The sequence below is a fragment of the Perognathus longimembris genome, chromosome 28 (assembly GCF_023159225.1).
Source record: "Perognathus longimembris pacificus isolate PPM17 chromosome 28, ASM2315922v1, whole genome shotgun sequence".
Lineage (NCBI taxonomy): Eukaryota > Metazoa > Chordata > Mammalia > Rodentia > Heteromyidae > Perognathus > Perognathus longimembris.
Window position 1 is genome coordinate 51,060,486 of NC_063188.1, and position 23,691 is coordinate 51,084,176.

Consider the following 23,691-nt stretch of genomic DNA (forward strand, 5'->3'; position numbering starts at 1 on the left):
GTTTGGACTAACTAGAAGAAATATGGGCACTGTGAGAATTCTGTTCTGGGGGATACTAGGGCATGACCTTTCTGTGTGTAGTTTCCTTGGGGAAATACATAAATACGAAAAGGAGGTGGAACATAGCTTGAAAACAATGTTGTGCTAATCTAAGCCTGGGAGGCCAAAATGAGACCCTCTGGGAGAAAGAGCTTTGCAAACTGGAATGAAAATCTCCTTTGTTCTAATAGCAAGCCCCTTTCAATTCCTCCCCTCCTCCTCCCCCCCCCCCCTTCCTAGCAGTTGTTGATTCATCATTGTTAAGGGCTATCCAAGTCCTTCCAACTTCATCTCAGTCAGACGCAGAAAAAGTACGTACATTTTTCCAACTAAACTGAGCTACTGCACTCAGCCAGGAAAATGAGTAGCGGTTCAGCATTCCAGTACACATTGGCAATACAATGCGGTAGTCATCTACCTAAACCTTGCGTCTGGGAACTACAATACCCACAATGCACTGTTTTCCTTTCCGTCTTTACTTCAGGTTTTGCTTAAATGCCAACAGGCCGTAGTCACATGACACGCTTCCTGTCAAGATGGCGGATAATCTCCCTTCGGAGTTTGATGTGATCGTAATAGGCACGGGTATGTGTGGTCCTGGTGTTCCTCAGACAATGCGCAGAAAGTCTGTCTTGTTCCCACTTTCTCTGTCAGTGACAGGGGTTGACGAGATCGAGCAAGGGAGGAAGGACGGAAAGGAAGTGAGGTAGTGTGGAGTCAGCGTCGGACTTGGCAGCTCCAGGGAGGGGCTTGGACCCGCGGTGTTTTTAGCTCCCGGGCTCGATCTGGTCGATGCAGATTGCTGAGGTTGGTCGCTGCAGTGGTTCCTCTTGATTTCCTTAGAGGGAGGTGGGTGTGCAGTGTCATGAGAATGAAGGGTCAGGATTTTAATGAGTGGAGACGCCTTTGGCATGACATTATGATCTCCTCCTGGTGGATTTCAAGGTGATAGTACCCATCGGCTATTTTTTTTTTTAAATTTCCCCCGGCATTTCCCGTTTTTTTCTCATTTATTTACATGATTTTAGGGTACAGTGCAGGTCAGATACTGCCTAATCTGTAAGTTTACAAGAAGATGCTCAGTTGTTATTTATGCGCATATTTACTAAGGGAAAGGAAATGGTTTCTTTTTTTTGTGTGTTGAGAAGCCTAAGGAACTGTATTTTGTTGATATGACCATTATTCCTGCCTCATGATGCTGAAAGCAAGCATTTTGCGTTCTATTACTCCTGCTTAAACATGCTGAGAATAAGCTCCTGAGTTCTGGTTCAGCTGTGTGAACTATCTTTCCCTGTATCTATTCTCCATACTTTGGGTGGAGCCAGTTCCCCCTCCCCCTGCAATTTCTAGATGACAAATTAAACGTACAACACGTTGCTGCAGACATTTAGCAGCAGTTAATTTTTTTCCTAGACAGATTAAGAGATGACTTTTAGATAGAATGAAAGAGGGCATTGGGTGGTGGTATCTCTTGTCTGTGTAATGTGGTGGACCACAGAAGTTCTGGTGGATGGGATCCAGTCCATTAGGTTAATGAAATCAGTTTCCTTCTCTTCCCAAATAGGAGGATCAGCCATGTTTCCAGGATTAGAGTAAAAAGAAAAATGCTACCCGTTTTCAAATGCATATTTCCTAATCATTGGCAGTTAGGCCAGATGTAATCCTTACAAGATTGTTAGAATTGGTATTCTATACATGCAGAAGGGGAAACAGGGGCTTGGAAATCCAGCCAAAGACCACATGCCTGGTGAATTTCTAAAGGCCTATTCCTTCCCAGAAAGTAAATCAGTTCTGACCCTCATAGTTGACCCATATCCATAGAAATAACTGGGAAAATGGTTCTGGACCTCTCTTGGTTATTCACAAGTTTTCTGAATTGGGAGGGCTTGGGACTGAATCTGTCAGAATTTCCTTGCTTGTTGAATATTGGAGGATAAATTAGGTATCCTTTATGTATTTTTGTCCAACTAGAAACTCATATTCTAGATATACCCGGAAATAGTTTACAGAACACCAATGACATGTTTATTCCTAGTCTGAAAATAAATGCATTGCTGTAGGTATTGTGGTTGAAGCTACTATGAACAGATTTTGGCTAAAAGCTAATAGACAATTACCTCTTTTCCATTTCCAGTTTACCTTAAAACTGCAACCCCCCCCCCAACAAACCCACATCTGCTTTACAGATTTAAAACATCATACTTAAGTTCATATTCTACTTACCTTTCTTTTTTCTTACGTAGGAATTTGTATTTTAAATTTGAATCTACATTTTATTCTTATCTAGCATCACATTTTGATTGATGAGTGTCAATTCGTATTTTTAAATGCTGTTATTTCTTGTTACAAATATTTTGATTTCTGGTATACTTCAAAAGATTGGTTAATCTATCTATCTGGACTAGAGGTAGAGTTGGAAAATACTATAATCCAAAAAATTTTTATCAGGTTGAATCTTGTAGTTGGAAAAAAGGTTCATTTTAGATTTTGTCATGTGAGGGTAATGTTACTTTTTAATGTATGAGAATAATTTATATTCAGGGCACCAGTGGTTCATGCCTGTAATCCTGGCTACACTTTGAACCGCAATCCTCAGACCTCAACCTCCTAAGTGTAGCTAGAATAACAGGCATGAGCCACCAGTGCCCACCTAATTTGTATTCTTTTTTCTTTCTGTGACACAAGTTGAAAACTTTTCTTTTATCACAGTTTCAAGAGATTATGGGGGAAATACTGCATGTACTTGTTAAAAAGACCATTTCCTGTTAGTGAGAAAAAGACAATAAATATCTCTTGAATACCCAGAGTCAGAGAAAAAAGATAGTCTTGAACTGTGGAAAAATAAGACAGTGGAATAAAAAGAGAGCCAATTCAGATCTCAATGGAAAGGATAAAAAATAGAAAGTTATCTTCAGCTTGTATATACACCTGTAATTTGCAGAATAGTTTCTCATTCTTAAAGTCATATTAATAATAGCTTTGTGGGTTTTAGGAAGGTATATCTTTTGCTCTAGGTTAAAAATAGTCCCCGGGCCCAGGGCTGGTGACTCATGCCTGTAATCTTAGCTACTCAGGAGGCTGAGCACTGGGGACAGTTTGAAGCCAGACTGATTAGAAAAAGTGTGTGGGGTGTGTGTGTGTGTGTGTGTGTGTGTGTGTGTGTGTGTGTGTGTGTATGTGTGTGTGTTGGTCCTAGGGCTTGAATTTCAAGGTGTAGACACTGTCCTCAACTTTGTGCTTATTTTTTTGGTAGTTAAATGGAGATAAGTGTCTCAGGGGCCTTTCTGCTTGTGCTGGCTTCAAACCACAATCCTCAGATCTCAGGATTGCAGGCATGAGCCACTAGCGCCTGACTTGAATTGTAGAATTTCAAGCAAAGAGGTACAGTATGGTACATGTAATAAGGATGAATGTGTTTTATTTATACACACATGTGGGGATGGAAAAAAATTTTAGGGAGTACTGACCAGTTGATTTACAAAGTGGAATGGCACTTCAAAAAATATTTATTTAAACAATATTGTGCCTTCCATTTATTTTAATTCCTTTGACATGCATGCATCTTATTTGAGCAGTATAAGTATGAGTGGTTGATCATTTAGCCCTGTCATCAGACAAGGTGGTTTTGAATCTTTGGCTTTTGTGCCATATTACACATATTCTTTAACCTGTTTAAGGTTCAACCTCTTTCTAAATAGGTTGAATTTCACAGAGCTGTGTGGAAGATTGAAGGAAATAATTCCTATAAAATGTTCAGTAAGTGCTTAGAAAATGTAGTTGATTTTTATGGCCCATAAAGCCCCACCGAGATGCTTTTATTACCATTACTACTGCTTGAATACTTTCCAGGAAGGGCTCATGATTTCCATGGAGAGCAATGGAAGGACTCAAGTGTCTGATTCATCTTCCTCTTCTCACTGATTGATTCACTGCTTGATTTCAATCAGATTTCTTACCTGAGGGTTTTCTTGCTTTTCTTCTGTTTTGTTCACCAGCTTTCACTATTATTTTATCATTTGTTTTGTCTAAATTTATTATTAATTTTACTAGGGATGTGCTATGGGAATATTTCTTTGTCAGTTGTAACAAATGCTGAAGGAACTAAAAAAAAGTCTACTGATTTTGCGTTCTGAAAAATACTCTGAATTTAGGTCTTTTCCCTTTTTCTTTTAGTACCTAGAAAATATAAGGGGAGTTCTCTAAGCCCATAGAAGACTCTCTGAGCTGCTTTTCCTTCACTGTAAATTATAAATTTTAGTCAGTCCCACTGATAGAGCCACATCTGTTACCAGAGTTCCCTCAGCAACCTGATTTCCATCTCCCATGCCTCTTGTCATTTTCTCATTTCCTCCAGTGTTCTCAGGATGTTTTGGATTACCCAGGCTATAGCAATTAAAATCAAATGTGGCTGCTCACCCTCACATTCTCGTGTTTAATATAAAATCCCAATGCACAGAAACAATTATGATTCCATATAATTGACCTGTTACTCATGCTAAATCATCTGCTATTCAGTTGTAATGCAGTCTTTTCGCTGAAAAGTTAGGTTGTGCCTGTTATTTGTAAATGGCCTGAAATGCACAGTAGCTTAAAAATTGCTATCAGTTCCCTGTCTATAATATATAGTATAGAGAGACTGGAAGGTTTTTGGAAATATCTTTTTGGTGCCAATAAAATAGGGATGTTATTGGTATTGTTGTTGTTGTTGTTGTTGGTGGTGGTGGTGGTGGCGATGGCGGCAGCGGCAATGGTGGTGGTGGTGTGTGTATGTGTTTGTGTTTGTGTGTGTGTGTGTGTGTGTGTGTGTGTGTTTAGACAGACTTTTACTATGTGGTCCATCTGGCCGCAAACTTGTGATCTTTCGTCCTCAGCCTTCTGAGTGCTGGGATTATAAGATTTACACTACCATGCTCAGCTACTCATCGTTTTTTGAAAAGTCAGCTTACTGTCCTTTTGCTTTTCTCATTATTTAATTAAGGAATAGTTTAAAAGGAGAATTTTTTTTTTGTTGTTCATGAGGCTTGAACTCAGTACTGGGGAACTGTTCCTGAGCTTCAACACTAGCACTTTATCACTTTGACCCAGTTTTAATTCTGGTTTTCTGATGGTTACTTGGAAATAAGAGTCTCAAGGGCTTTCCTGCCTGGGCTAGCCTCAAACCATGATTCTCAGATCTCAGCCTCTGCAGTAGCTATGATGACAGATGTGGGCCACCAGCACCTGGCTAAAAGAATAATTTATCAGGGCTGGGAATATGGCCTAGTGGCAAGAGTGCTTGCCTCATATACATCAAGCCCTAGGTTCAATTCCTCAGCACCACATATATAGAAAAGGCCAGAAGTGGCGCTGTGGCTCAAGTTGGCAGAGTGCTAGCCTTGAGCAAAAAGAAGCCAGTGATAGTGCTTAGGGCCCTCAGTTCCACCCAGGACTGGCCAAAAAATGAAAAACTAACAAGAATAATTTATCATAGATACTGATTTATTAAAGCATGTTCCCTATAGAGCTGTTAAAAAGTTTTTCATATTGGGGGCTGGGGATATAGCCTAGTGGCAAGAGTGCCTGCCTCGGATACACGAGGCCCTAGGTTCGATTCCCCAGCACCACATACACAGAAAACGGCCAGAAGCGGCGCTGTGGCTCAAGTGGCAGAGTGCTAGCCTTGAGCGGGAAGAAGCCAGGGACAGTGCTCAGGCCCTGAGTCCAAGGCCCAGGACTGGCCAAAAAAAAAAAAAAAAAAAGTTTTTCATATTGGATTTCACAAGGAGCTTGAGTTGGTAATGGTGTACTATTTGACTGATTTTTTTTTTAATCACATTTAGAAAAGTGCTAACATGTGCTTGTTCTTCTCTGAAGTCTCACACATCTTTTTTGTTGTTGTTGTTGTTGTTGTTCAGGACAGTTCATTAAGTCATTTGGAAAGCACAAAAACCCTGTCTGTGGCAAATGTCATTTCCTATCCCTTTTACAATGTGAAGGCTGAGGCTTAGTTGGATTTGACCGAGGTCAAACAGTCGAATTGCAGTAGCTCTGACTAAGGATGAGATACTAGATTGACAATGCTTGTTGGACTGATTCTTAAAGGTGGAAAAATACATCATGTTATCAGGATTAGATTAGTTTGCCTTAGGTTTGAGGTTGGCAGTTCCATTTTGGGGTAATATTCCTGTTGACCTTAAAATCCTGATGCCACAATAGCTTCATGTCAGGCCCGTATTGAAAGTATTATGACATCTATGTCAACTTTCATTTGTTTCATGAAAGTGATCAAAATGATTTGGTTGTATTAATTTCAGAAGAATCATACCCACTAAAGCATTGGCAAGACCCCGGGATCAGAGACTAGAGCCCCATTTTAAAATACAATGTGTTTCAATAGGATTTCCTTATTGGTTGCAGGATCTGCAGTTTTTCACTGAAATAATTTGTGGGAATGTTAAGGTTTTCCATTTTTGTGTTTTTTAAGGTTCTTTATTTTGGGTACAGTGTTGTAGCTCAAGCATGGGACTGATTGTTCTGAGGAAGCTTTATTTTTCTTGCTTTGCTGGGGTAGAACCCATTTTGATAGCGTTAGGTAAGCACTTCCTACTGAGCTTCACACCCCATATCCCTGAAGCTTTTATTTCAATTGATTGCTCTTTTTATTCCTACAGTTTTCAACAATAGTCAGCATTTATGGGGATGGATATGGGAATATATTTTTTCCTCCAACGACTCTCTCCTAAAAAAAAAAAAAAGAAACAAAAAACAAAAAGTAGACCAGGCACCAGTGGCTCATTAGTCATAGCTACTCAGAAGGCTGAGCACACCTCGTTCAAAGCCCAGGCAACAGAGTCTGTGAGACTCTTTTTTTTTTTTTCGTTTTGTAAAAAATGGTTTATCAATTCCATTTTGTTATAAAACACATGGAAGAAACCTGGCCAATCAATACACAACTATCACGATGTGAAAAGGTTCTTTTTTTTTTTTCCTATTTATTGTCAAAGTGATGTACAGAGAGGTTACAGTTTCATATGTTAGGTCTTGGGTACATCTCTTGTACTGTTTGTTACCTTCACCCTCATTCCCCCCTCCTCCTCCCCTTTTCCCCCTCCCTCCATGAGTTGTTCAGTTGGATTACACCAAATGGTTTTGCAAGTATTACTTTTGGAGTCGTTTGTCTTTTTATCCTTTGTCTCTTGATTTTGATATTCCCTTTCACTTCCCTAGTTCTAATACCAGTATATACAGTTTCCAATGTACTCAGGTAAGATACAGTGATAGTGTGGGTACAACCACAGGAAGGGGACTCTTATCTCCAGGTAGCCACCAAAAATTTGAAGTGGATATGTGAATAGACTGCTAGCCTTGAGCAAAACAAGCTCATGCCTAAAATCCTAGCCACTCAGGAAACTGAGATATGAGGATCATGGCTCAAAGCCATCCCAGGCAGGAACCATGTGACTCTTTTAAAAATATATAATTTTGTTGTTATTTTTTGTTCAGGTGTTACTGATGAATTGAACCTAGTGCCTCATGAATGCTAGGAAAGCACTATACCACTAAACCACATTCCTAGTCCCCTCTAACCTCCCCCCCTCAAAACTCTTATAAACTACTCAAAAAAGTCAGAAGTGGCCCTGTGGCTCAAGTGGTAGAGTGCTAGCCTTGAGCACAGAGAGGCTCAGGGACAGAGCCCAGGTTCTGAGTTCAAGCCCCAGGGTAAGAAAAAAAGCCCAGGGTCATCACCTAGGCTCTGACTTCAAGTTCCCAGGATGTATGTATGTATGTATGTATGTATGTATGTTTGTATGTATGTACACACGTACGTACTGAGGATGGATGCATGGATGGATGGATGGATGGCTAGGCATGGTGGCCCAGTAGTTCCCGCTATTCTAGATACTAATATATTGGAGTGGAGATCTGGAGGAAAAAGGTTTGAGGCCAATTTGGGCAAAAAGTGAGGACTCTTCCCCCAGCTCAACCAACAAGCCAGGCATGGTTTTTAATCACTTTTCCAAAAGTGCTAACATCTGCCTTTTCTTCTCAGTCTTTTCACATCTCCCTTCCCCTTCCTTCCCCTCCCCTCCCCTCTTCTTTTTTCTTTTTTGGTCCAGGGCCAATTCATTAAGTCATTTGATTCCAACAAGAATCCGGTCTGAGGTGAATGTTATCTTCTAAACATTTTACATCCCAGCTACTGGGAGGAGTAAGCAGAAGAATCTCAGTCCCAAGCTGGCCCTGGGCAAACATGTGAGATCCTAACTGAAAAATAAGTAAAGGCAAAAAAAAAAAAGAGTTGGAGAGACGGGATATGTGGTAGTGTGCCTACCAAACAAGCGTGAGGCCACCAAAGCTTAGTACCACCAAAAAATAATAAAGGCAACACTTTTATGTATCTGCTTACAAGTGTGTGTGTGTGTGTGTGTGTGTGTGTGTGTGTGTATGTGTGTCAAGGTACTGGGCTTGAACTCAGGGCCTCATAGTAAACTTTTTTTTTTTTTTGGCCAGTCCTGGGCCTTGGACTCAGGGCCTGAGCACTGTCCCTGGCTTCTTCCCGCTCAAGGCTAGCACTCTGCCACTTGAGCCACAGCGCCGCTTCTGGCCGTTTTCTGTATATGTGGTGCTGGGGAATCGAACCTAGGGCCTCGTGTATCCGAGGCAGGCACTCTTGCCACTAGGCTATATCCCCAGCCCTCATAGTAAACTTTTTTGTTCATGGCTGGTGTTCTACCACTTGAGCCATGCTTTCCAGTTCCAACTTTTCCCTTTGTATGTATAGATGTATTTGTGTTTTGTTTGGATATAATGATTAAACTCACTGAAGAATGTTTTCTTCATTTGTGAATAATCTTTTCTAATGTTCTGATGAATGTGTTTTCTGGTCTTTTGTTGAGGATTTTTTACATCTCTACTGTGGATATTGGCTTGTAATATATTTGTTTTTGTTTTTTTTTTTTTTTTTGACAGTCCTGGGGCTTGGACTCAGGGCCCCAGCACTGTCCCTGGCTTCTTTTTGCTCAAGGCTAGCACTCTGCCACTTGAGCCACAGCGCCACTTCTGGCCGTTTTCTAAATATGTGGTGCTGGAGAATCGAACCCAGGGCTTCATGTATATGAGGCAAGCTCTCTTGCCACTAGGCCATATTCCCAGCCCTGGCTTGTAATATATTTGAACTGGTATTTTGTGTGTATGTTCCTATTGTCCTATGTAATAGGTAAGTTTGTCTTTTATTTTTATGACAGCTTCTGGTGTGAAAATGCGTACTGTTCATATTGTCAAGTCTCTGAAACACTTTGTGCTTATGATTTTTGTAGATTGACGTAAAGCTCTTCCCTCCAAGATAACCCACTATCTTTTACTGTTTCCATTTTTTTAAAATTAAATTTTGACAAAGTGTTGCAAAGGGGTACAGTTACATAATAAGGCAGTGAGTACATTTCTTGTGATATCTTACACCCTCATTTTTCTTTCCCTTACCCAGATCAGGTAGGCATATATATAATATCTAGTATACCAAAATCATATACAGGAAATTCATCTAGAACTTTAAAGATAATGTCAACAATAGAATCCCACTGTGTCCTTCTCTTGGAGTTGTTTTTGCTTATCCTCGTCTTATATGATCATGTTGTATTTTCATTTTTATATTTAAACATTAACTTATCTAAAGTTAGTTTTGTTGTAGAATATGTTTTTCCCTTTAAATCCTTTTTTGTTTTTGTTGTTTGTAGGACTTAATCTCAGGGCCTGGGTGCTGTCCCTGAGCTTTTTTTGCTCAAGGCTAGTAGCACTATAACACTTTGAGCCACAGTGCCATTTTCCATCTTCTGGTGCTTAATTGGAGATAAGAGTATCATGGACTTTCCTGCCCAGGCTGGCTTTAAACCTTAGTCTTCAGATCTCAGCCTCCTGAGAAGCTAGGTTAACAAGCTGAGCCACCAGATCCCAGTTCTCTGTGACTCTTATCTCTAGAAAACTGGAAGTGAGGCTGTGGCTCAAAGTGGTATAGTACTAGCCTTGACTGAAAAAACTCAGGGACAGTGCCCAGGCCCCGAGTTCAAACCCCAAGACCTATAAAAAATAGAAGAAAACAATCCTCTGCACTAATTTCCCTTATCACTTCTGTTTTCTCAGTATTCTCTAATTCTCTCTCAATTTATCCTCCAACCATGGATTGTTTTGATGCAAACCACAGAACATCATCTGATCCTTATATATTCCAACATTTATATAGCAGGTAAAGCCTCTCTTTTTTGTAGTATAATTATGGTACCTTCATCACATGCTGTCCTCTGCATATGATTTCCACTGCTTTTCTTTGCTCATGTGCTGCTTCTGATTTAAATCTTTTTCCCAAATCAGTTTTTCCTTCTTTTGATCTTTCAAATGTTCTTGTTCTGTAATCACCAACTTGTACGCTTTTATGTTTTATGATGTCCCAGAATTTCTGGATTTTGAAGTCAGGGCCTAGGTACTGTTCCTGAGCTCTTTTGCTGAAGGCTAGTGCTCTACCACTTTGAGCCACAGCTTCACTTACCTCTCTTAATTTCTTTTAAGCTCATATTACCACAGTTAGGTTAAAGCTTCCATCAAATTTGTGACATCTTTTTTTAAAGTTGAGGACTGAAATCAAGACCCCATGCTTGCTAGGCAGATACTCGACTCTTAGATTTCCTAGATTTTAAACTCTGGGCATGGGAGCTGGCTCTGAGCATCTTTCTCCCTCAAGACTAGCAGTCTTTCATTTGAGCCACAGCTCTACTTCTGACATTTTGGTAGTTAATCTGAGGCGAACACTCTACCGCTAGGCCATATTCCCAGCCCATTGGTAGTTAATCTGAGATAACAGTCTCACAGACTTTCCAGCCCATGCTGGTTGAGAAGCATGATGGCCCGAGCTCAGCCTCCTAAGTAGCTAGGATTACAGACATGAGCCATCAGCACCTCGTAATATGTCCCTTATTTTTAAGTGAACTGTGTTAACCCTGTGTATTTAATAGGGAAGGTCAGAATAGCTTTTCAAACTTCACTACTGAAGATTGTTCAGTTACTTTTTTTCTTTTTTTTTTTTTAACCAGGCCTGGGCCTTGGACTCAGGGCCTGAGCACTGTCCCTGGCTTCTTTTTGCTCAAGGCTAGCACTCTGTCACTTGAGCCACAGTGCCGCTTCTGGCCATTTTCTACGTATATGGTGCTGGGGAATCGAACCTAGGGCTCCATGTATACGAGGCAAGCAGTCTTGCCACTAGGCCATATTCCCAGCCCCTGTTCACAGATACTTTCATGATGTAATTAAACATGTAACCTGGGATCTGAGCTCTGTGTGTTACCTTTTGCTAGTGTTGTTTCCTTCACTCTATTTTCTCTGTACTCCTCTGGGTAAGCTTTGGTTTGTCAGTTTCCTAAGGTCTGAGTGCTCTTCTACTTTGTCCTCATCACCCCCTCCCCAGGACTCCCAAGGATTTGAGTGCCCTCTTCCAGTATTTTTATAGTGGCTTTCCAGTAAGTACATGATAGCAATTTTGAGGCTTTCTGGCTCTGAGGCTCCTTCGTTCGTCCATGTTGCACACTTTCTGAAATCATTTGGTGGTTTGAGTTGAGCCACTTACATTGTGAGGTTGCTGATGATATTTTATTCCATGGTTTGGTGTAGATGTTCCTGAGTGTTTAGAATTTGATTCCCTCATTGCCTGCTTACTTTTTGTGTGCCAGTACTAGGACTTGAACTCAGGACCTTGTGCTCATCTTGCTAGCTAGCTAGCTTACTTGCTCACCTGCTTGGATGCCATTTACCACTTGGGCCACAACTCTACCTTCAGTTTTTGCTGGATAATTGAATATGGAGTCTCTTAGACTTTTTTGCCCAGGCTGGCCTTGAAGTGTTGTCCTGTCAGTCTCAGCCTCCGGAGTAGCTGGGACTACAGGCGTGAGCCACTAATGTTCATTCGCTGTCTGTTTTATGGAAGATAGGAGATTTGGCAGCTTGGCTGCTGCTGCCTTCCTAGAATTCTGTTTTTATAATATAATACATATTTCATGCAGCGTATATTGTTATATTATACACATATATGTGTATATGTATATGTATAACCAACTTAAGTCATGTACCCAAGGAAAGAGACCAAGTTGTTGAACTAGGATTGCCATTCACTGTTCAGGACCTGAAACAAACCTTTGGGTCACTTATTAGAATATCTTTAGTCTAGTAAGGATTTTTACAGAGAGGCTGGATTTCAGAGGGGATAAGTGCCTTCCCACAGTCACAGCTATTTAGTATAAACTTGAAAGCCAGAAGCCAGTTCTATTTTCTGACTATAGGGAAAGTGCTCTTGGTTTTAGCCTTCCCAAGAGCTTGTATTATATGGTATTAAAAAAAAAGTAGCAAATTTCTCATTAGTGTCTTAATGGATAGTTTGTTTTTCTAAAATTCTAAAAATGTCATGCATATATAAATAACAATTTCTCATTAGGAAAAAAATCTATTAGATTTCATTGATTGATTCCTTGGATGGGACCCAAGGCTTTGCTAGGTAAGCTCTATACCACCGAGCTACATCCCAGCCCTTGATTTTTTTTTTTTTTTTGGCCAGTCCTGGGCTTGAACTCAGGTCCTCAGCACTGTCCCTGGCTTCTTTTTGCTCAAGGCTAGCACTCTGCCACTTGAGCCACAGCGCCACTTCTGGCCATTTTCTGTATATGTGGTGCTGGGGAATTGAACCCAGGGCCTCATGTATGCGAGGCAAGCACTCTTGCCACTAGGCCATATCCCCAGCCCCCTTGATTTTTTTTTGAAGCGACCACATATTTGATTTGCAATTCATAACGAAATGTTTACAGTTATTCACAAAGGACCTCTTAGGACTAAGTAATAAAGATATATATTACAAGGGAAGTGAAAAGAAATAGAAAATAAAATAATAACAATATAGTATGAAGATGATTTAGCTTAGTATTAATAAGAAGCACTATTTTTTTCACTTTTAAAATTTTTATTTAGTTTTATTGTCAAGATGATGTACAGAGGGGTTACAGTTATATGTGTAAGGTAGTGAGTACATTTCTTGTCAAACTTGTTACTATCTTTTGTACCATTATATCATCAGCCCTTAAGAATATACTGTTATCTATTGTTCACACAGTTTTCAGAAAAGGTAATTGATTCAAGTACCTTAAGAAATTACTCCAAGCATGAGAAAATTGACTTAAATTTAACTTTTCATATACATTCCAGCTCTTCATTCTTTTGGACAGAATCTCAGTTAATAGACTGGGTTGAACTAGAACTTCCAATCCTCTTGCCTCAGCTTTCTACAATGCTGGGATTACAGGTGAATTTCACCTTGCTCAGCTCCATTCAATTTTAAGATACATTAATTAATATGTTCTATATTTTTGATCAATTTCAATTAAAATAAATTTTTTTTTCTTTTTGTGTTAGTACTAGGGCTTGAACTCAAGGCCTTACCATCTGGCTTGGCTCTTTTACTCACGACTGGCACTTGAGCCTACAGCTCCTCTTCTGACTTTTTGCTGGTTAATTGGAAATAAGAGTCTTGTGGACTTTTCTGCCTCAGGTCACTTTGAACCTAGATGTTCAGATTTCAGCCTCTTGATTTTTTAGTGTGTGTGTGTGTGTGTGTGTGTGTGTGTGTGTGTGTGTGTGTGTGTGTTGGTACTGGGACTTGAATTCATGGCATAGACCTCTTGTCTTTTTTGCTCAAGGCTGGTATTCTGCCACTGGAGCCAGGTTGTCACTTCCAGTTTTTCTTTTTTGTTTTTGTCAGTCATGGGGCTTGAACTCTGGGCCTGGATGCTGTCCTTGAGTATTTTTTGCTCAAGGCTAGCGCTCTACCACTTGAGCCACAGCTCCACTTCCACTTTTCTGGTGGGTAATTGGAGATAAGAGTCTCACGGACTTTCCTGCTATGGCTGGCCTTGAACCACCATACTCAGATTTCAGCCTCATGAGTAGGTAGGATTACAGATAGGTGTGAGCCACTGGTACCTGGCTCTATTTTTATTTTTATTTATTTTATTTTTTGTGCTGGTCCTGGGGCTTGAACGTGGGGCCCCTGGGCTGTGTCCCTGAGCTTCTTTTGCTTAAGACTAGCTCTCTACCACTTGATCCACAGCTTTACTTCTAGCTTTTTTGGTAGTTTAGTGCAGATAAGAGTTTCATAGACTTTCCTTCCTGGGCTGGCTCATACTGAAACCCTCGTATTTCAGCCTTCTGAGTGACTAGGATTATAGATGTGTGCCACTGGTACCTGGCTCAATTTTTTGGGGGGAGGGATTGAAGTTTTAACTTTTTTGTTATTAAAAAGGTGATATATAGACAGTTACAGTTACATAAGTCAGGTAAAGAGTCTATTTCCTTTTGGACAGTGTCACCCCCTCCCTCCTTGATCTCTCCCAGTTTTTCCCTCCTGTCATCATCTACAATTTGTTTTTTTTTTCTTCAAATTTTTATTATCAAACTGATGTACAGAAAGGTTACAGTTTCATACGTTAGGCACTGGATACATTTCTTGTACAGTTTGTTACCTTGTCCCTCATACCCCCCTCTCTCCTCCCCCTTTCCCTTCCCCCCCCCCACAGAGGTGTTCAGTTCACTTACACCAAACAGTTTTGCAAGTATTGCTTTTGTAGTTGTTTGTCTTTTTTTTACCCTGTGTCTCTCAAATTTGGTATTCCCTTTCAATTTCCTACTTCCAATACCAGTATACACGGTTTCCAATATACTCAGATAAGATTACAAAGATAGTGTAGGTACAACCACAGGAAGGTGATACAAGAACATCATCAATAATAGAAGCTACAGATACACATAGGACGTTGAAAGTAGTTACAACTGTTTCCATAACATGGAGTTCATTTCACTTAGCATCATCTTATGTGTTCATAAGGGTATAGCTATTGGGCCTTGTGATGCTCTGCTATGACTTGCCTAAACCTGTACTAATTATTCCCAATAAGGGAGACCATAGAGTCCATGTTTCTTTGGGTCTGGCTCACTTCACTTAGTACTCATCTACAATTTGTATAGTTTATTTTCAACATAGCATCTAATGAGTACCACTGCTACATTTGTTCACCCTTTGTTCCTCCATATCATCCCCCACACAGACAATTTTTATTTTTTTAAATATTACTTTCATTTGGAAGTCTTGGAGTTTCCAAAGATTTCATCTCTGGTAGTTTTAACTCTTTTTTCCCTTTAAAAGTAACCCCTAAGAAGAGACTTAACATAAAACTTTATATAGTATTTTAAGGAACCAACAAAACTACAACCTGCCTTTCAATGTTTCTGTGTAATTCTGTGATATTCACGTATGTGAATGGCTGCAACCAGAGTCAGATTTGTAGTCTCACTTGTGCATTGCTCTCCATTCAGGTCTGTACCTAATGGTATACTTTGTGATCTTGCACAGTGCCTTTACATAGCGTTAAGTAGTAAAATAAAAGATGTGGTTCTCTAAAAGCTAGTTGTATTTACAAGTTCATTCTTGCCAGTAATTCTGTTTCTTTTCTTTTTAAAAAAAAGTTATTCTTCAAAAACACAGTCACTGTAAATTTTTTAGTGCCATGTAGTAATTTTTGTTCCATTCTGATCTTCACTAGTTATAAATATATAAATGACTTTCAGGGTGGAAAGCAAGAATCCATTTTGAAATGTTCTATAGAAAGGTGATTTATGGTTTCATATGATTTGGACTGAAAGCACTGGGGCTTTGCCAGGTCATCAAAGAGCTGTCAAGGGAAATATTTATTGTTTGATATGCTGGGAGTGATGTAAGTCCTTTATTTTATGTTTATCTTATATAAGTATATGTTAGGAAAAATCAGTTTCACACACAAAGACACTAAGAATATATCATGGAAAATTAGCCTAATTCTTATGGTTGGAAATAATGAATGAAGTTCAGTATTTATTAATGATTTAGATAAAAGTAGGATTTTGAAAAATGAATGATGCTCATATACTTAAAAAACATTTTGTAAGATTTGAAGTCATTAATTTCTTACTTTTGTGGCCCTGATTTTACCCTATTTCTTTACTTGGTAACGAGTCATCTTTATTTTACCCACACAGCTAATTTTTTTTTGTGTGTCAAGTGCTGAGGCTTGAATTCAGGGCTTAGATATTTCCCTAGCTTTTTTTGTTCAAGGCTAGTGCTCTACCATTTGAGCCACAGCTCCACTTTGGCTGTTTTTGGGTAGTTACTTTAAGAGTATCAAAGATTTTCCTGGGCTGTGGTTGAACCATGATACTCAGATCTCAGCCTACTTAGTAGCTAGGATTACAAGTATGGGCTGGGAATATGGCCTAGTGGCAAGAGTGCTTGCCTCGTATACTTGAGGCCCTGGGTTCGATTCCCCAGCACCACATATACAGAAAATGGCCAGAAGTGGCGCTGTGGCTCAAGTGGCAGAGTGCTAGCCTTGAGCAAAAAGAAGCCAGGGACAGTGCTCAGGCCCTGAGTTCACGGCCTAGGACTGACCAAAAAAACAAAAACAAAAAAACAAGTATGATCTACTGGCACCTGGCTCCTAGACAGATTTCATAAAATGGCAGAAACCTGGAATCCAACATGGCAGTGTACAATCATGTAACATTCCATAAGCTTCTAGTATATTTTTTCTAGATGCCAACTTTATCGTAGACCCTCAATGAAGAAGGGCCTGATAAAGCAAACCTTAACTTCCCATTACATCTCTAATGAAAAGCTAATTTCTGCCCTTATTTACCTGTGTTCACTAAAATGTCTTGTCAAAATTATTAGCCTTATTATCCGAATTATCACATATTTCTTATGCTGCAATAGCAGAGTGAATTGTTTTGGACAGCTAATCACTATATCACATGAAATGTTTAAATATCAGATGCTTGATGAGCTTCTACACTATTAGAAATTAGTATATAGAAAAAAAGCTTTAGAATTAAAGTTATACGTTTTTGAAGAGAACTTAAGTGGTATGCTACTGACAGCCTTCAAATAATTAATCTTCAAATATTTCTTTTTCAGGTAGTTAATCATATTGATAAATTGGAAGAAGAGGGAAGGAAATTAGAATTTATCAAAGAGTAGGAGGCAGTGTATAATATTTTCTTGTCACTTTGGTCATATTCCTCCCTAGATCTCTATGAAATGTATTATTAGCCCTATTTTACAGTTAGAAATATTTTACTTGTACATTTATGGTCAATATTTTACAAAAAATATTTCCAGTTAATGCTGGTGATTTGACTCTGATCTCAATAATCTATTTCAAACTCATCTGATTTTTCCTCATAGTAGAGACTGTATAACTCATTATATCTCCATATATGTTCCATGTATGCCTCATATATGCCATATATGCCTCACACACATGTTATATGAATTTGAGTAATGCTTCAGAAATGGCTCACTTTTTGTGTTTATGTATTTATTTCTAGAGCTTTATGCTCTAGATTTACTTTTTTTGCTCAGAGTTGGTGCTCTACCACTTGAGCCATACCTCCAGTCCTGTTTTAGGTATAGAGGTATTTGTCCTTCTGTGACTGCCTTTCTGTTTTATAAGCAGTGTTCACAGCAGTCAAGATGTGAGAACAACTTCAATGTCCATCAGTGGAAGAATGGATGAATAAAGCATGATTTAGCCATATAATACATTAGTACCTGGTAATTAAGTGTAATATAATGCTGATTCCCCAGTACAACAGAAGTGACTCATGAAGGCATTATGCTAAGTGAAATGGGGCAGTCTGACCACTCTTGTTTTCTTTCTAAAGTATCACCTATTGGTATTTTCTTCCTATGCCCTTTGCCAAGCAGTCTGTCTCAGATTTTCCTTTTCCCTTTTTCTACACGTCTCATGTGAGATTTGCATATATAATCTAAAAGACCCGATCAGTGACTCTTATCCTTGGCATCCTTTCATCCTTTCTTAAATTCTTGGTCACTGGACTGGGCTATTAGATTTGGAATCACATGCATCTTTCTTTTCTTTCTCACCATCTATCAAAGTGGTCTCTGTCTCTCTACTCCCTCCCCCTTCCCTGTTTGCTCTTTTCTTCTCTTCAACAAATAACTAAAAAATCTCCTATGTGCCTCCTGTGTTCAAGAGCTCTGCTTATTGAATGATGGGACGGAATATGAAATATTGGCTAACAAGGCATTGCTAACTGTATTCTGAGTTTGCTCTTTTAATCATGATGATAATAGGCTTTTACCATGTAACATTGGAACAGTCTATCAACTCACAAACCTGTGGGCATTATCTGGATATAAGTATTAAAACAAAACACAAATGCTAGTCATTTTGGTTTTATGTAATTTGGACTCAGATTTTGTTCAGTGTTGAAAACTGTTCTTGGCTTTGCCTTGTCAGCACAGCAAACCTGACTTCTGATAGTTTTGATTGCAGGCATGGGAATAACCACATGCATATTTGCCTACCCAAAGGATTAGCTATTTGGCATCAAATAGAGGAGAGTAACACTATTATTGTTCACCATTGGTGGTGGCATCTAGTAAAAAGAGGCCAGTGTTCGGAGTAGTATTAGATGAAAGGTAGTGCACCTAAAATAGCTTTCTGAAGAATAATGAGAATTGATAGCTTATAGGACAGGTACCCTTCTCACCACTCAACAGTCCTATATGGTAGAAATATTCCTATTCAGGGTGAACCAACCAATATTCAAAGAAGTCATGTAACTTGTCTGAGATTGCATAGCTAGTTACTAAAGAAACAAAAAAACAAAAAGATCTAAGCCTAAGTCTGATTGAGAACATTTCACTGTCTTGCTTTTACTGCCTGTATATCTTCACTCCTAAACTTAGGTCCAAGTTAGAAATAGTGAATTACTATAGCAATTTCAGTTGGAGAGGCTGAATTATTTCAATTGGCCTCATGTCTGAACTCATGGTCTCATATGGATAATATTATCTAGCAATATAACGAGAAATAAATGAGATATGAAAAACAAGATGTGAAACATAAAACCTTATGATGCTTAGTGTTGTTGTTAATACTATTATTCTTGTACTTAAGAGCACTAATCCTTAATACAATAGCCGTGCTTCCTAATTCCTATTTTTTCCTGTGCTAGTGTTTGAACTCAGGGCCATACTTGTTTGGCTTGCTTGCTTAGTTGAGCCATGCCTTCAGCCCAATATTTTGCTGGTTAGTTGGAGATGGAATCTTGCAGTCTTTTGACCATTCTGGGTTCAAACTGTAATCCTCTGGATCTTAGCCTGCTGAGCCTGAGCCCCTGGTGCCTGATGAAAACTTTCTTTATTCTTTTAAATAAGTTGTTTATTGGCTTAAGTACTATAGTGAATACATTTCATTAACAAGGAAATGTACTTAAGTTTAGTCAAAACTTCAAGTAGTCTGACGATAAAAGACATTAGAATAATGGTAATTCTCATTTTTCTACAATTATATTCATAGCAAAAGTGGAAACTTTATTATGGCTGATTTCCAGTAATTCATATTGAGTGTTTATATTTAAATATTTAGTCAGAACTTTCTTTAAGCCACATATTATGAACCCACAAAGTGTTCACCACTGGGAAAGGAGTTCCTGTGGGAAGGTATCTGGAACTTGTGTTTAATGTGGTTTCTAACTAAAGATTGATTATGTAGATTGTTTTCATGCACATTACTTTTTATACAAGGAAGAAAGCCTTTCCCTGTCCGAAAATCCCCAGTACTTAATGAGCTTTACACTCATGTCAAAATGGTTCTGTTTCTTTTTTTTCTACTAGGTACTAAGAATACAAGAAGATCAGAGTGGTTTGCGAATTGCAGCACATTTTATGATATGACTGCATTTTCTTTTTAAACCACTTTACTGACCAAAAAATCAAAATACTATATCTGGTAAATACACATTTTTGAAGTAACATATCTTTTTAAACTGAAAATATATACCATTCTCCCCTCACAGGAAATGTGGCTTTGCAGTTCAGATTTCAAAACTCAAGAACATTTAAAGCAGTGAGCATCAAGCTCACTTTGAGCTTCAGATTGTTTTTATTTGTAGAAAGCACATGGTGATTCTTATATCTCAGAGCAGTGGAGAGGATCGCATGCAGTCATATGGTTCCTAAATTAACAAAGATATATAAACAATTTATTTTCATTTGCTCACTTTTGATAACTTGTAGATAAAAACACATAAGTGCTTTTTAAAATATATCTGTTTCGGGACTGGGAATAGGGCCTAGTGGCAAGAGTGCTTGCCTTGTATACATGAAGCCCTGGGTTCTATTCCTCAGCATCACATATATAGAAAAGACCAGAAGTGGCACTGTGCCTTAAGTGGTAGAGTGCTAGCCTTGAGCATAAAGAAGCCAGGGACAATGCTCAGGCCCTGAGTCCAAGCCCCAGGACTGGCCAAAAAAAAATATCTGTTTCTTAGAATCAGATTTTCAGTATTAATGCTGTATGTGTTTCCAATTTTGAATAAAAGGAAGGACTTTTGTTAAACGAGTCTATACACTGGTAGCCTGAATTGAACATTTAATATGAAATATAAATATATAAATATATGTACATTCTCAATGATATAGGTGTGTGTCTTTGTAGGTTTGCCTGAATCCATCATTGCAGCTGCATGTTCAAGGAGTGGCCAGAGGGTTCTACATGTTGATTCGTAAGTTTTACCAATGGTAGTATGTAACAGTTTGTAAATATCTCTATTCAAGATTAAAGTTTAACCACACAAATACGTCTGCATATACACATGCATATATCATCTCTCAAGTTCATAGTGTCAAAAAAGGCTTGGAATGAAATTCACCAATAATATGTGAAATTTTTAGTACACACATTTTACTATTAAATTATTTTATTATTTCAAATATTAAGAATAAACCAAGTGTATGTTTGTTATTTTTTTCTTTTGTTGGTCATTCCGTTTGAACTTGAGGCCTGGGTGCTGTTCCTGAGTTTTTTGCTCAACTAGTGCTCTACCACTTTGAATCAAATTGCCACTTCTGGTTTTCTGGTGGTTAACTGGAGATAAGAGTCTCATGGTCTATCCTGCTTAAGCTGGCTTTGAACCTTGATCCTCAGTCAGCCACCTGAATAGCTAGCTAGGATTACACACATGAGCCACCAGCACCTGGCCAAATCGTTGCTTTTTTTTTTTAAATGAGTGATTTTTTTTTTTTGGCCAGTCCTGGGCCTTGGACTCAGGGCCTGAGCACTGTCCCTGGCTTCTTCCCGCTCAAGGCTAGCACTCTGCCACTTGAGCCACAGCGCCGCTTCTGGCCGTTTTCTGTATATGTGGTGATGGGGAATCGAACCTAGGGCCTCGTGTATCCGAGGCAGGCACTCTTGCCGCTAGGCTATATCCCCAGCCCCGATTTTGTTTTTAAATATCAAGTAATCTGGATGCTAATGGCTCAGGTTTATAATCTTGGCTACTGAGGAGGATGAGATTTGAAGACCACAGTTTCAAGGTCACTTGGGCAGAAAAGTTCATGAGACTCTTATCTGCAGCTAACAAGCACAAAGCTGAAATAGGAGGTATGGATTAAGTGATAGAGCCCCATCCTTGAGTGTAAAAATGAAGGCAGAGCTTAAGGCCTTGCGTTCAAGCCCCAGTACCAGCACAAAAAAAATCAAATAACTATGAGGTATGAAACATCACATTTGCCTTTTCTCATATATCTGTGGGTATGTACAACTTTAAAATGCTATTGTATTTAGCTTTATTATTACAGAATTCAGCCATTGGATTTGAGTTTGTGGTTTACTAAATGTTCACCAAAATTTAAAAATAGAAAATAAAATCTTAATTGAAAAGTAAATGTCATGAATTGTATTTTATCTTGAATGTGAGCATTCAAAGGAAGTTAACAGAAATTGAAGTTTAGGATAAAGCACAATTTAAGTCTCTATCTCACCCCTCCAAACTATTTAATGCTTTTGATTATTGTGTCTTAGAACTTTGATTGTTTATTGACTCAGATTAGAAAAGAAAGAAGTAGACTTTCTTTCTGTTAGATATTAATTATAATGTTTTGCCAAATGCCAGGTAAAATGGTAGCATTAGATTTGGTAAAATGTATGATTTCTTTTCTTTCTTTTCCTTCCCTCCCTCCCTTCCCTCCCTCCCTTCCTTCCTTCCTTCCTTCCTTCCTTCCTTCCTTCCTTCCTTCCTTCCTTCCTTCCTTCCTGTCTTTCTCTCTCTCTCTTTCTCTCCCTTTGTTTCTTTCCCTCTCTCTCCCCCTCCCTCCCTCCCTTCTTCCCTTCTCCCTTCCCCCTCCCTCCCTCCCTCTCTCCGTTCTTTCTTTCTTTTGCCAGTCCTGGGGCTACAACTCGGGGCCTGAAGCACTGTCCCTGGCTTCTTTTTGCTCAAGGCTAGCTAGCACTCTACCACTTGAGCCACAGTGTCACTTCTGTCCTTTTCTGTTTATGTGGTACTGAGGAATTGGACCCAGGACTTCGTGCATCCTAGGCAAGCACTCTACCGCTAAGCCACATTCCCGGCCCAATGACATATCTATATACTATTTTATTGCAAATATGTAGGAATTCATAAAGTAGCATTAGTTAATTTAGCCCTTTGTAAATTTATTTTGAAAGCATGTTTATTCCTCACTTATTGGATGGCATTTCTCAGTTCGATCCTGATTTCCATATGAGATCTGCCTGTGCAATTTTCCTTTAGTTTTATATGTACAACTCCTTGTGTTAATCTTGCAGTTCAGCCTTTGTTTTTGTGTTTTTGGCAGGAGGTTAAGGTTGGCCTTAAAAGTCCTAATCCTTCAGTCTCAGCCTCTACAATGCTGTCATTACAATAGGGGAATATCTATACTGGATTTTCTTTTATTGTGCTGGTCCTGAGACATGAAATTAGCACCTGGATGCTGGCACTAAGATTTGTTGCTCAAGGGCAGTTCTCTACTACTTGAGCCACAGCTCCACTTATGATTTTCTGGTGGTTCATTGGATATATGAGTCTCATGGACTTTCCTGCCAGGGCTGATTTCAAACCTTGATCCTCAGATCTCTGTCCTTTTAGTAGCTAGAATTACAGGTGTGAGCCACCAGAACTTGGCTTTATTTTTATACTTAAGTTACATTTATTTTTAACTGATACACAGACCATGTAAATTGTACCTGTTTAGGTTCAGTGTTTATGGGGTACCATTTGATGTTTTGATACATGAATATAGTATATAATATTTAAATCAAGTTAAATGTATGTGTCTCATCAAATATTTGTCATTTCTTCATGGTGAGAACATTCAATTCTTTTCATGTAAAATTTTGAAATTACAAGAGTACAAGAGAACTTCTTAACTCCCCCACTTAAGTGTAACTTAGTACTCATTAATTGATTTTTCTCATCCCTCCTTCCTCTCTATTCTCTTAGGCCTCAGATAACTATCAGATTCATTTTGTATGAGATGAGATGAGGATTTTGTGTGTGTGTGTGTGTGTGTGTGTGTGTGTGTGTGTGTGTGTGTGTGTACCTGCGCGCTAGTACTAGGGCTTGAATTTAGGACCTCATACACTAGAGAGGATTTCTTGTTCAGGACAGGTGCTGCATCAACTGAGCCAAGACTCCAGTCCAGCTCTTTGCTGCTTAATTGGAAATGAAGTCTCATAGACTCTTCTACTAGGCTGCCTTCAAACTGTTATCCTCCAGGTCTCAGCCTCTGAA

General features: G+C 39.0%; 1 protein-coding gene across 2 annotated transcripts in view; it reads left to right on the forward strand.

Annotated features, from left to right (window-relative positions):
- Positions 1-555: 555 nt before the first annotated feature.
- The window catches only part of Chm (CHM Rab escort protein), a 190,733-nt gene continuing 167,597 nt past the window's right edge, over positions 556-23,691 (forward strand). For both annotated transcript variants that reach the window (XM_048335517.1, XM_048335519.1), the window contains exons 1-2: positions 556-624; positions 20,601-20,667. In XM_048335517.1, the coding sequence (XP_048191474.1) occupies positions 576-624; positions 20,601-20,667 (116 nt within the window). In that variant the 5' untranslated portion in view covers positions 556-575. The remainder of the gene's footprint in view (positions 625-20,600; positions 20,668-23,691) is intronic.